The sequence below is a fragment of the Martes martes genome (assembly GCF_963455335.1).
Source record: "Martes martes genome assembly, chromosome: 7".
Classification (NCBI taxonomy): Eukaryota; Metazoa; Chordata; class Mammalia; order Carnivora; family Mustelidae; genus Martes; species Martes martes.
Window position 1 is genome coordinate 130,633,565 of NC_137894.1, and position 12,715 is coordinate 130,646,279.

Sequence of the window (12,715 nt, forward strand, 5' to 3'; positions counted from 1 at the left end):
CTAACAGGGGCTGACAGCAGAGTACCCCAGCCTACAACATGAGCCCCCTTTATGAGCAAGGCCAAAGACATGAAGAATTTGGTGTGAGAATAGAAGAAATGTTTCTGTAGCCTCAGGAGCTGCCTAGGCCCAACTCCTCTACCATCCGTTTATCTTGCCATCTAAGAAATCAAGTGGGAAAGGGTCCTCCTAGCTTCATGCCCAGGAAGTATTAATAAGGTGTTTAAAAAAAAAAAAAAAAGACAGGATCCTGATTTGAGCTGGAGGGGGTCAAATATATGCCTTCTCCTAGGTCCAGTTCACCTATACATTTTGATAGTTCGGTTGAGATTTATTTTAAAGTCAGAGGAATCCCTATGTTTTTTGTTTGTACAAGAAACCAGGAATGACTTTTGTAGATCCTTCTCTAGTTTTTTAGGGAAAAGGAATGTTCTGCTAAAATTTTATCTAGGGAAATGAAGAGTGTAGCTTTCTAAGGCTTAATAAGATACAGCCAAAATATGGAAATCTTTATTACCTTAGGGAATCCAGAGTTTTCCCCTTTTTCTCTAGGTAAGAGAAATCTTCAAGAAGTCACCTTTCCTGGTACCAGATGACAGTGTTAGCATCATGGATGGATCTTATGAAGGTGGGAGAAGTGTTGATACGTGTTCTGGGGGGAAAGGGCTAGAGTTAATAAAAGATGTGATTAAAAGAACTGCGAACAGGGGTGAGGGTGCTGAAGTAAAAGGAACTAAACAAGGAGAAACAGATAAGCAAGGAGGAACGGGCTAAGAGGAAATGGAAGGATGGGGAAAAGGAAAATGTGTGTTTTAGACAAAATTTTAGAGAAAAAGAACAAAAATGAGGTCAAGGAAGATCGGGGGGAATGCTCTGAGTTAAAATCTCTGTTTTTCTCTCTCTTTCAGGCATCTTAGCTTGGGTTACTGTGAATTTTCTGACAGGTAAGATATTCTCAAGTTTATTCTAAGACGTTAACTGGGTTCCACACGGGGTCAAAGAGTAAATATCCCTGTTTGCTTGTATTGTGTTTAAAAAAAAAAAAGGAAGAGATAGGAAGTTAATGTTTATAACCTGTGTTCAAGGCCTCGGCTGCCACAGGCGTCCTTATAGGTTAGCACACATACGACCTTTGGGGCTGGGGAGCAGTGGAGTGTTGATGGAACACCTGCTGTATGCAGGAGCAGGAGAGAGATTGCAGACAGAGGAGTGCTGGGCTGTCCCGGAAGCAGAAGATATTCAGAGCTGGCTCTCATTCACAGGTCAGCTGCATGGCCACAGCCGGGAGACTGTGGGGACCCTGGACCTGGGGGGGGCCTCCACCCAAATTACGTTCCTACCCCAGTTTGAGGTGAGTTGTTTACACGAAGGCCTGGTTAGCAGCCCACTTGGCAGGTATGTCACGGTGCCAAGAAAATGGTGGCCCATTTTCAGACAGCTCTGCCACAGATAGGTTGAGAGGAGTCTGTTAATGACTGGTTATACTTCCCCTTGTCCCCTCACTGTTCACAGTCCCTTTGATTTCTCCAGCCTTGTGAGATCAGCAGCTTAGTCTGTCTCTTTCATCTCTGATTTTTTGGGGGAAGGACAGAGATGGTGGTGGTAACATCTCCAGACATTTGCAGATCCTAAATAGTCTTTTTGCTTTTTCCAATTTGCAGAAAACCCTGGAACAAACCCCTAGCGGCTACCTCACTTCATTTGAAATGTTTAACAGCACTTATAAGCTCTATACACACAGGTGAGGAGGGCGACAGAGCGGATAATATTTCCTGGTGTATGATTCTTCTAACTTTTCAAAGCATTTTCACATCTGTTATTGCATCTGACTAGCCTTACAAAGTCTCTGCCAACCCCCAGAGTTCTGGTAACTGAAACCAAAGCCACTTACCGAAGCCCAGGGACCCAAGAGGTTTCTCCATTCTTGGTCTCAAAAGTATATAACTTAAGGAGTCAAAAGTTTTCTCTAGAGAGGGGCGCCTGGGTGACTCATTCAGTTAAGCGTCTGCCTTTGGCTCAGGTCATGACCCCAGGACCCTGGGATTGAGCCCCAAGCAGGCTCCCTGCTCAACGGGGAGTCCCATTTCTCCCTCTCCCTCCTGCCCACTCATTCTCTCTCCCTCTCCCTCTCTGTCCCTCCCCCACGCTTCCCAAAATAAATAAACTTTAAAAGAAAAAGTTTTCTCTAGAGAGAAGACACTTGAAGGATCTTCAGTTAAAACTTGGTGCCAACTCCTTTTGAGTTTGTTTTCAAATGTTCAAAAATCCATCCTTAGATTTGATCCCAGTGGGGCTGGAAGCTAAAATAATGAGAGCTTTTCTGGATATGGTTCCCAAGGTGAGACCCTAGAAAGTGTCACTGTCTCTGGCCTTTAAATCATAGGCATGGAAAGTTCTGGATGGCCTTGATCTGAACTGGGCGGAACTTACCATTTGTCCACACAAGTTGAAGAGGTCACAGAGAACAAGGCTTTCCTCCCTCCAGAGGGAGAGAGAGAATCCATACTGCTCTTGAAACAGTTAGCTTTAGGCTGGGGAACTTCAGGACGAGCATGGAATTAGTCAGTCCTGTATTTTACAGTTACTTGGGATTTGGATTGAAAGCTGCAAGACTCGCAACCCTGGGAGCCCTGGAAACAGAAGGTTCGTCTGGGTACCTGTGCTGGTTGGTGAGAGTGACCCCCACGCTCAGCTTGCCTTTCCTCTTCCTTGACGGTGATTCTGTGGATGAAAGGGTTCTGCTCATTTAGGTAGCATGTGTTGTGTAATGGACATGATAGCAGATTCTTTTTCTACTTCGTGTTGCATTCTGTTGTTTTGGCATACGTTATTAGCCATTTCTAGAACAAAGTCTACATGTAGGGCGAACACCTGTGACCAGGAGGCTGCAGTGTGCAGAATTCAAAGCTCCAAGAGTGAATTTGGCAGGAGTTTGCTCAGACCCTTAGTTGTACATGGGAGGTGCAGCAAGCAACATCGGCCCACTTGCTAGGTGGGGTGACTGAGCAACTTTATTCCTCTCTTCAAAGGTGGTCGAGCGGTTATAGGCAGAAAGGGGTTCAGTCCTGCTTTGTGATTTGGGGCAAGTTAGCTAACCTTTCCCTTCCCTGTTCCTCACCTTATATGAGATTTTGCACTTAATAAATACTTTTTACAGTGCCTGGTTCACAGTAAACTCTTACTTGGTAATGATTATATAGCATTTCAGAGTTTACAAAACATCTCCAAATATATTTCATTTAAGCCTCACAATAACTAATGAGAAAAGTAGAACAGTATTTTTTTCCCCTTTTTTTGAGGCGGGAGGGAACTTATTCCCTTATAGGTTTTGGATTTCTTTGAGACATGTTGAAAGCCATGGACCCCTCTGCCCAATGTACAGATGCACAAAAATTTATCTGTAGTTTCAGAGGGTTCACCAACCCCACAGAGCCCATCTGTGAACCCTGAGTTAAGAATTCCTGTCGTAGGATGAAATCACGGAACTACCTACTTTTTGGTAATTCCTTTCAGCTTGATTGGCTTCTCGCTTGCGTGTGTGTGTGTGCATGCATGTATGCGTGCATGTGTCTCTACTCTCGCGCACGCTCTCACATCCTTGCCTCTTACTCTGTGGTCTGGCTTCTTTCAGGGATTGATGGACACACTTTCCGAAGTGCCTGTCTACCAAGATGGCTGGAAGCAGAGTGGATTTTTGGGGGTGTGAAATACCAGTATGGTGGCAACAAAGAAGGCAAGTGATGTTTTTTCACTGGTTGAAATTACCTTTGCAGTAGAAGTCTGGAAAAGTTCCGTGGGAAATGTTTTCCAGAACTCAAGAGAAGCTTGTCTTTTGCAGGGACTCATTCCAGATAGATCTTGGTATGCCATAAAGGAATAATGTGAAATGACAGGAAACAAGGCAATTGTCCCTCTCTCCTGCTCTTTCCCTGCCCAAGTGCTGTGCGGATCCATTAGTAACCTGTTCTTAACCTGGGCCTAATGCTTTAAGGGTCTCTGACCTCTATTTCTAGATAGAGAACTCTATCTAGAAATTTTAGATTCTGTTAATGTTTAGCTGCTTTTTAAAAAAATATTTATTTATTTGAAAGAGACAGAGATAATGAGAAAGAGCGAGAAGGAGAGGGAGGAGCAGACTCCTCCCTGAGCAGGGAGCCTGATGTGGGACTTGATCCCAGGACTTTAAGATCATGACCTGACCCAAAGGCAGACACTGAACCCACTGAGCCACCCAGGGGCCCCTAATGTTTAGCTTTTTAAATGATAGTAACACTAAAAACGGAGACATTAGAAAGAATAATTCATCTTAGATCTTATGAAAAGCAAAGACCTTAAAATCAAGGAAAAATCTCAGTGTTTCCGGTGAAGCCAGTGTTGAGACTTCTGGATGCTTCTCGTAAATACCAAGGAACGTAGGCTAGGCAGCAGCTCGAAGCTGGATAAGACAATTTTTGGTGAACAGGTTCAGGAGGGAAGCTGCCGTGGGGAAGCAGGTGCCTTTCCTCCGGAGTGACAGGGATGTGCAGGCTCGTTCATCTCTGTCAGCCCTTTGTCCTGCGCCTCAGCGTGCTGCTTTCCTTGATCCTCCTGCTGTCTCTTTGTTGGCTCCGGCCGCTTGCCTCAGCGAGCGCTCATTTTCCTCACGGTTCCCTGGCAGGGGAGATGGGCTTCGAGCCCTGCTATGCTGAAGTGCTGAGGGTGGTCCAAGGAAAACTTCACCAGCCAGACGAGGTCCGGAAGAGCTCCTTCTACGCTTTCTCTTACTATTACGATCGTGCTGTGGACACGGACATGATTGGTGAGTTTACCCCGGGAATCAGCCTGGGGAGGAGACTGGGCAAAGCTCTCCTGGGGAAGGGAAAGGGAGAAGAGGAGTATTTGAAATGCTTTGTCATAAGTGATCAGACGACTCTTCTCCGGTGCTGGCTGTTGAATGACATTAGCTGCTGCGGTGGAAGGGTGAGTATGATTTAGAACCTTTTGCTAGAAAGTGGTGTAAATAGATACATATGAAGTCTTTTTTTTTTTTTTACATTTTTGTTGAGGTATAATATAAAATAAAATACAAATATTTAAATTATATAATTTACTGAGTTTCGACATAGGTATATACCATTAAGCCATCACCAAATTCAAAATAAGACATCCATTACCCCAAAAAGTTTCTTCCTCCCCCTTGATAACTTCTATTTCCTTATCACAATAGTAATGCTTTTTGTTAGCTCTGTGAATGTATGTATGCTCTGTGATGGCCTGAGACAGGAATTATTTTCCTATTTTCTGTTTTTTTAGCAGGTCAGGTTTTTTATTGTGATTAAATATACATAGAATAATTATTAATAAAATAGACTACACAGATTATATTGTATGGCTATGTCATGTTTGTTTAGCCCATTCTGTAATGTTAGAAAATTCACTTTTGGTTTTTTTCATTTTTATAAATATCACTAGGATGAATTTCCTTGTTTCCTTGAAGGCTTTTTGACATTAGCTACTGTTTCATTGTAGATTATGAAACGGGGGGTGTTTTAAAAGTTGAAGATTTTGAAAGAAAAGCAAGGGAAGGTAAGTGCCAGTGAAAGCCGTGAAGGCACGTCTGTGCATCTGCGCCTGTGAACTCCAATGACCTGAAAGTGACCCAGAGTACCGCAGTCAGCAGAAAGCCTAGTTTCCCATTTTTGCCCAGAATTAAAAGCATTAAGTGGCATAAAAATCCATGGGAATACAAGAGGCTTTGGGGAGATGGTGAAAACCTTTTCTTCTTTTCTACATTTCTTTCTTCCTTCCTTTTTTTTTTTCTGTTATTGAAGTATAATTAACATACAATGTTCTATCAGTTTTAGGTATACAACATATAGGTTGGGCTATTCTGTACATTACCCAGTGTTTGCTGTAATAATATAGTCACTGTCTGTCTCCGTACAACATTGTTGCAGTACACCCTGTGGTGTACTTTTTATCTCTGTGACTTACTTATTTTACAGCTGGAAGTTTTTACCTCTTAATTTCCTTCACCTGTTTGTCCCATCCCCCTACCCATCTCCCCTCTGACAACCACCAGCTCTATTAAAGAGTCTGTTTTTTTCTTTGTTTGTTCATTTGTTTTTGGGGGGAGGGTTCCATGTATAAATGAAATCGTATGGTAGTGTTTTTCTCTGTCTGACTGAACTTCAGCAAAACACCCTCTAGATCCATCCACATCATAACAAATGACAATGTACCATTCTTTGTTATGGCTGAGTAATAGTCCATTATGTGTGTGTGTGTGTGTGTGTATATTATGAATATATATATAGAAGATGTGTGTGTGTGTGTACACATAATACGTAATGTATGTATAATGTACATTGTGTACGTACATTATATATACATGCACACGCACCCCGTCTTTATCCATCATCTATCAGTAGGCACTTGGGCTGCTTCCTTAATTTGGCTCTTCTAAATAGTGTAATAAGCACGGGGGTGTTTATATCTTTTTGAATTACTGTTTTCATTTTCTTGAGGTAGTAGGCAGTAGTAGAACTACTGGATCATACGGTATTTATTTTTAATTTTTTGAAGATCCTCCATACTCTTATCCATAGGCTGCACCAGTTTGCACGGCACAGGGGTTCCCTTTTCTCCACATCTTCACCAACGCTTGTTATTTCTTTTCTGTTTGATACTAGACATTCCGATTGGTGTGAGATGATACCTTATTGTGGTTCTGATTTGCATCCCCTGATGATGAGTGATGCTGAGGTTCTTTGCCTGTGTCTGTTGGGTGCCATAAGTTTTCCGTGGAAAAATGTCTCTTCAGGTCCTTCGCCCATTTTTTTTCAAATACTTTAGTAAAGATTTATTTCCTACAGTGGATAATATCAGCAAATTGTACTTTTTTGTACAATTCACATATTGCATGAAATATTAAAACATAGAAAAAGAAATTTTACTTTTTTACTTTTTTTTTTTTTAGAGAAGGAGGGAGGGGGAGAGAAACAGGCAGGGAAGGAGAGGGAAGGGAGGGAGAGGCACAGGAAGAGGGGGAGAGAGAGAATCTGCAGGAGGCTCCGTGCCCAGTGCTGAGCCCAACGCGGGGCCCGATCTTACAACCCTGAGATGGCTCAGTCGCTTAAGCATCTGCCTTCAGCTCAGGTCATGATCCCAGGGTCCTGGGATTGAGTCCCGTGTCCGGCTCTTGCTCATCAGAGAGCTTGCTTCTCCTTCTGCCTGCCACTCTCCCTGCTTGTGCTCTCTTCCTCTCTGACAAATAAATAAATAAAATTTTAAAAATATATAGGGGTGGGGCGCCTGGGTGGTTCAGTCATTAAGCATCTGCCTTCACCTCAGGTCGTGATCCCAGGGTCCTGGGACCAAGCCCCACATCGTGCTCCCTGCTCAGCGGAAAGCCTGCTTCTCCCTCTCCCAAGCCCTCTGCTTGTGTTCCCTCTCTTGCTGTGTCTCTCTCTGTCAAATAAATAAAATCTTAAAAGATTTTAAAAATAAATTAAAAATTAAGTAAACTATGATCCCAGGTCCATTTGAGGGGGTGAGATGGGATATCCCAACCCTGCAAGAGGCTCTGTCAGTGCACACAGCTCCAGTCTCCACGACTCCCAGGCATCATCCACATGGAGAATTCTGCTAAGTCTCTAGTGAGAGAAAATCGTACACCTGCCACCTGGCGGCAAACTTAAATTCTACTCTTCACTCTCCCTCCCTTTCAGTGTGTGATAACTTGGAAAACTTCACCTCCGGCAGTCCGTTCCTGTGCATGGATCTCAGTTACATCACAGCCCTGTTGAAGGATGGCTTTGGCTTTGCAGACAGTACCGTCTTACAGGTAAGAGAGGATCATAAAACAGTCTGCTGACTTGGGAATTAGGAAAAGCACTTGTGTGGTGGTAATCAGAGTAGCTGCAGGCAGAATTATGCGGGCTGTGGGTGAGGCGCTGTGCGAGACATCGTGAATGTGGGAAATTAGCTTGATGCAATGGTAGCTTCTAAGTATATTCCCAGGCAAGCTGTCCCAGGGGTCACAGAGCAGAAGGCTTGCATCCCAAATTAAGGGGCCCAAGTCACATGGTTTATTAAAGCAAGTTCAGAGGGCAAGGGCAAGAAGCAAAGGGAAGGCAATGGGCTAGGAACACACAGGATAGGGTACAGGCGTGTTGGAAGTGCCCTACCCTTAAACCCTGGGTTCATATTTCCTGCCTCTCTCTCTTGCTGACAGTATGGTTATAAGAACTAGAGCTGATCAAGGGGACACAGGGACAGGAGATGCCTGTGGCCATCACATAAATTTGCTCAGTTTGGAGAGGCACAGGGACAGGTACACTGGCTGGTAGCATTCGTGCACTCATTAGCCCATCAGATGGTTTTATTTGTCAGAGGACAAAAGGGTGTCCTCAGTGAGTGGGTTACTCCAGTTCTCATTAGCATTGAATGCCTTGTGTGCATGTAGTATGTCTTACTTTATATGTGCCACATATTTTTAGTGTCTCTTGAGTCGTGGGTCCCTCTTTGTCTTCCTGTTCTAGCCACCTGTTCCAGCATGTGCAGGCTCCGCTTTATCTGTAGGAAGTTATTTATTCTAAACACATCTTTTAATGTTTCATCCATCCCATTTACTTTCTTGTTTCCTGTACCGTAGTTGAATGACTGTACATTATGGTTACAAGATAATTAAAAATCTTGTCCTCAAGTAGCATATAGTTTATTGGAAGAGATGTGACAGAAATAGAAGTATGGCACAGGCAACTTTGAACTTTGCACTAAAGGTTTTTGGATTTAACGCGTTGCGTCTGACAGGAATATCAACATTTAAGGTGCTTACCAAAGAATTACTTGCCAGAAGAGTCAGTATCACGTAGTAAAGGATGGCTCCATTGTCCATCAAATCTGGGCTCACGTTCTGAGTCACCTCTGTAACCTTAAGTGATTTACTTCCCCGCTCTAACTTTTAGGTTTCTCATTCAAACTTAGGGATCTTTACCTATTTCCTAGGGCTGTTATGAAAATTGAGATACTGTATGTAAGGCAAAATGCCTGGCACATAGGAAGTTATTAATATTGGTATTATCAGTGTAGGCATTTCACACCAGTTGGGGATAGATTTGTGGATAAGAAAGGTTATCCTAAGTCCTTAATACATACAAAGTTAACTTCCTCTACTTAAGGATCAACAATAACCGTGTCATTTATTTATTTATTTTTTAAACAGATTTTATTTATTTATTTGACAGAGAGATCACAAGTAGGCAGGGAGGCAGAGAGAGAGAGAGGAAGAAGCAGGCTCCCTGCCGAGCAGAGAGCCTGATGCGGGACTCGATTCCAGGACCCTAAGATCATGACCTGAGCCGAAGGCAGAGGCTTAACCCACTGAGCCACCCAGGCGCCCTAACCGTGTCATTTAAAGACAGTTTTCTGCCATTTCCAGTGCTGCCATCCTTTTAGTCTTTGTTATTTCAATGGTGGCAGAATTAAATTCAGTGACAGGCATTTCTCTGGCCCAGAGGCCACTTTATTTCAGCTTCTTCACCCTTGGGCCATCAGCCCAGGCCTGAGGGCAGAGGAGCATTGGGGGTCGTGGGGGCACTCCCAATCTGACTCACATGTCACAGACTAAATCTCAAGATGGTGGTTCACTGGCCTTCTTCCCAGTTTTTGGCACAGTGCCTAGTGTAGATTTCATCAGGTCAACACAGAAGCAGAAGTGTTGTATCATAAGAAATTAGTCCTAGAAAGAAAGACTAAATCCAGTTCACTGGTTTCCAAACTTTTTCGTGTGTGGTGTTATCAGTAATGGCATCACTGTTCAACAGAAGCTTACACAGAAGGCCAGTAAAGCTGATCAAAGTTTTGCTGTCTGGTGGAAGCAGAGAAAGGGGGCCTGGAACTCCTTTAGCATTTGGCCTCCCTTTGCTCTTTCAAAGCACTTCCAAGAATTCCTAAGATTCTAAAGAAAACAATTGATAAATACTAGTCTAATCCATTTGTTACATAGTGGAGGAAATCAGGTCTAAACACTTGCCCGAAGTCACTGAACTAATTGAGGCACAACCTGGCTAGAATGCCTTAAGTGCCTTGATTAGTTATTAATTAATGTTTAAGAAATTTTGGTTATTTATAGAGTATGAATTGAGAAGTTTGGTATGTTCTTTGCTACCCCTAAATCTATTCCCAATTCGTTGTGTATTCGTTCTGGGGTAAGGAAAGAATTCAGAAGCCTCTGTCTAGAAGGCCTGGGTGAGACCACTTCCTGGGCCAGAAGATTCGAGATCAGATTGGCAGGTGTAAGCCGCCGGCAGGAGGGAAACTGTTACAGTGTGGGTAGTGGGAAGCCTCCCAAGACTGGCTACCCCAAATTTTACCTTGGTTTGGCCATGTGGATGATCTTTGTAGATACTCTCTGCTTTCAGCTAAAGCTGAAAATTGATGAAAATGTGAGCTTTTTTTTTTTTTCTTCCCCTCCTCAACAGCTCTCAAAGAAAGTGAACAACATAGAGACAGGCTGGGCCTTGGGGGCCACCTTCCACCTGCTGCAGTCCCTGGGCATCTCCCACTGAGGCCAAGCCCTTCTTCTGAGGACTGCATTCTCCAACAACCTTTCTAAAAGTAGGAGAAAGGACTCAGTCATGTTCTGAGCCAGTCTGAGGATAGCCTGGCCTGAAGCCCAGCAGCCTGATTCATCAGGTAGAAGGAGCTTTTGGACGCAAGTCTTGCCCTGAGTCTAGAGATTTGGGACTCATTAATTTTACACATTTAATGTGAACTGTTGACCTAACCACTCTGCTTGCACAGCTGGCACCAGAATCTAAAGCTTTGAGATTCTTCGTGTGTCACAAAGCCAAAAGGAAGAGCTTTGGAACTTAACCTTGGAGAGCCTAGGGACAGGTCCTTGGGAACCAAAGAAAAATCTCATTTCAACCCTTTGAGTGCCTCTTTCCTTTGAACATACTCATTTTCCTCTTCCATGTTAAACTAAGGCCACTGATTGCAGTCTCATGAGCCATCAGCACCAGTATTTTTCTCCTCCCTACACATCGCTATGTCCCACCTTTATTTCCACTCACCTCCCCTAAAAAAGAGAAAGAAAAAAAAAAATACCTGGTTTTGCTTTTCATTTGTAACTCAAAGGGGGAAAAAAAGAACGAATCTGAAATTATGTGATCCTGCTTTCTGCCATTTCCAGCCAGACAGCTGAGAGGCATCCTAAATCTTGGCAAGGTGGGAGAGCAGCTCCTAGTTGCGCAGACCCTGTCTTAGAAACAGAGGACAGCCAGTCTCTAAGAACAAGGTTTGGGAGGGGTGGCTCCCTTGAATAGACCACCTTCTTTAATCAACTTTTAATCAGACACCCTGGGATTAACTAACACATCCAACTTCACAGGACTGCGTGTGTGTTCAGTGCCCATACCTCCTCCCAGGCTAATGTATTTAATTTCTCATCCTAAACATGTTTCTTTGTATTTCTAAGATCTGACCTTTAGATTTTGGTCACAGCTCCTTTCAGGTTGTCCTTTTATTCTCCATTATTTAGCAGTACCTCTTACTGCCCTGGTGCTGATCACTTTAGCTAACTTCCTGTAAATTGTTTGCCTAGTTCCACAGTTTCTGAGATCCTTCTTGGTGGTACCTAACATTTGATTTGGTTGGACATTTGGGCCCACATCAGTACGGTGGATTCTCTTTCTGAGTTTGAGTGCTCAGAACTCTTGATTCTGTGAATTATTTCCCCCTAAAAGTCATTATCTTGTGTTTTGTTGTTTTTTTTTTTTACATGACCATTATCTGCTGCTTCTCTACCCACTCGAGTGCTCTTGGACTTGAAAGATCTTTCTATAATCTGGCTCTTTTGCCTTGGCTCCTTGCTTCCAGCTTATTCCCAATACAGTTTATATAAATCTCCCCAAACTTGTAGCCTTCACAGTAGACTCTTTCAGATCCTTCAGAAAAGATGGTAATATACTTGGCCCTCACATCAGCTCCTGGGGAACCTTATTTTTTAGTCTTTCCATTGAGTCAGTATTCGACATCTGGTATGTGCAAGTAACTAGGCAAATTTCCAAATCATCATCCCCCAAATTTTAGTTATTTTTAAATACATTGTGGAATTTCTTCAGATTCTTCCAACTTTTACTATACTGAGGTCACCTTTAATACCTGTTATCTTTCTCAAAAATGCTACATAATGAAAAAAAAATGCTATATAATGAAATAATAGAATCTTTAGGATTGGGAACAGCCAAAGTTCAAACCCAATCTTATGCCCATTGAAGAATTCCCCTGACATATCTGACTGGTTATCATTCAGCTGCTGTTTAGGGAAGTGTTCAGAAGCTCATTCCATTTTTAGACTACACTGATGTTTAAAAGAAAATCCCCTTTATATTGAGTTCAAATTACCTATCTTCTCAGTGGTCTTAGTTCTGCTCTAATCCCTCCTTCCACAGCCTTTCAGTCCTTTGAGAAAGCTCCCAAGTCCTTTATGGTCTCTTCTTTAACATACCATATGGCTTCTAGACCCATCTTTACCCAAAAAAATAGAATGTTAGAACCAGTCATCATACACTAAATGTTGTTTCATATGATCAGGGGGAGAGAGACCATTTCCTCTAGTAGAAACCAACTTGTTTTCCCGAGAGGTAAACTGTGTTCACTGGACTTGTCCAGCTTGATGGGCCCAGAGAGCTAAGATCCCATGGCGTTTACCAGCACAGCTTGTCTCTGA

The 12,715-nt window shown here is 43.0% G+C and overlaps 1 protein-coding gene across 10 annotated transcripts in view; it reads left to right on the top strand.

The window, feature by feature from the left end:
* The window catches only part of ENTPD5 (ectonucleoside triphosphate diphosphohydrolase 5 (inactive)), a 45,987-nt gene extending 33,809 nt beyond the window's left edge, over nucleotides 1–12,178 (top strand). For all 10 annotated transcript variants that reach the window (XM_080809619.1, XM_080809622.1, XM_080809614.1 and 7 more), the window contains 10 exons: nucleotides 553–628; nucleotides 909–944; nucleotides 1,263–1,351; nucleotides 1,662–1,741; nucleotides 2,582–2,643; nucleotides 3,632–3,733; nucleotides 4,658–4,798; nucleotides 5,509–5,565; nucleotides 7,710–7,825; nucleotides 10,464–12,178. In XM_080809619.1, the coding sequence (XP_080665745.1) occupies nucleotides 553–628; nucleotides 909–944; nucleotides 1,263–1,351; nucleotides 1,662–1,741; nucleotides 2,582–2,643; nucleotides 3,632–3,733; nucleotides 4,658–4,798; nucleotides 5,509–5,565; nucleotides 7,710–7,825; nucleotides 10,464–10,550 (846 nt within the window). In that variant the 3' untranslated portion in view covers nucleotides 10,551–12,178. The remainder of the gene's footprint in view (nucleotides 1–552; nucleotides 629–908; nucleotides 945–1,262; nucleotides 1,352–1,661; nucleotides 1,742–2,581; nucleotides 2,644–3,631; nucleotides 3,734–4,657; nucleotides 4,799–5,508; nucleotides 5,566–7,709; nucleotides 7,826–10,463) is intronic.
* Nucleotides 12,179–12,715: the final 537 nt, after the last annotated feature.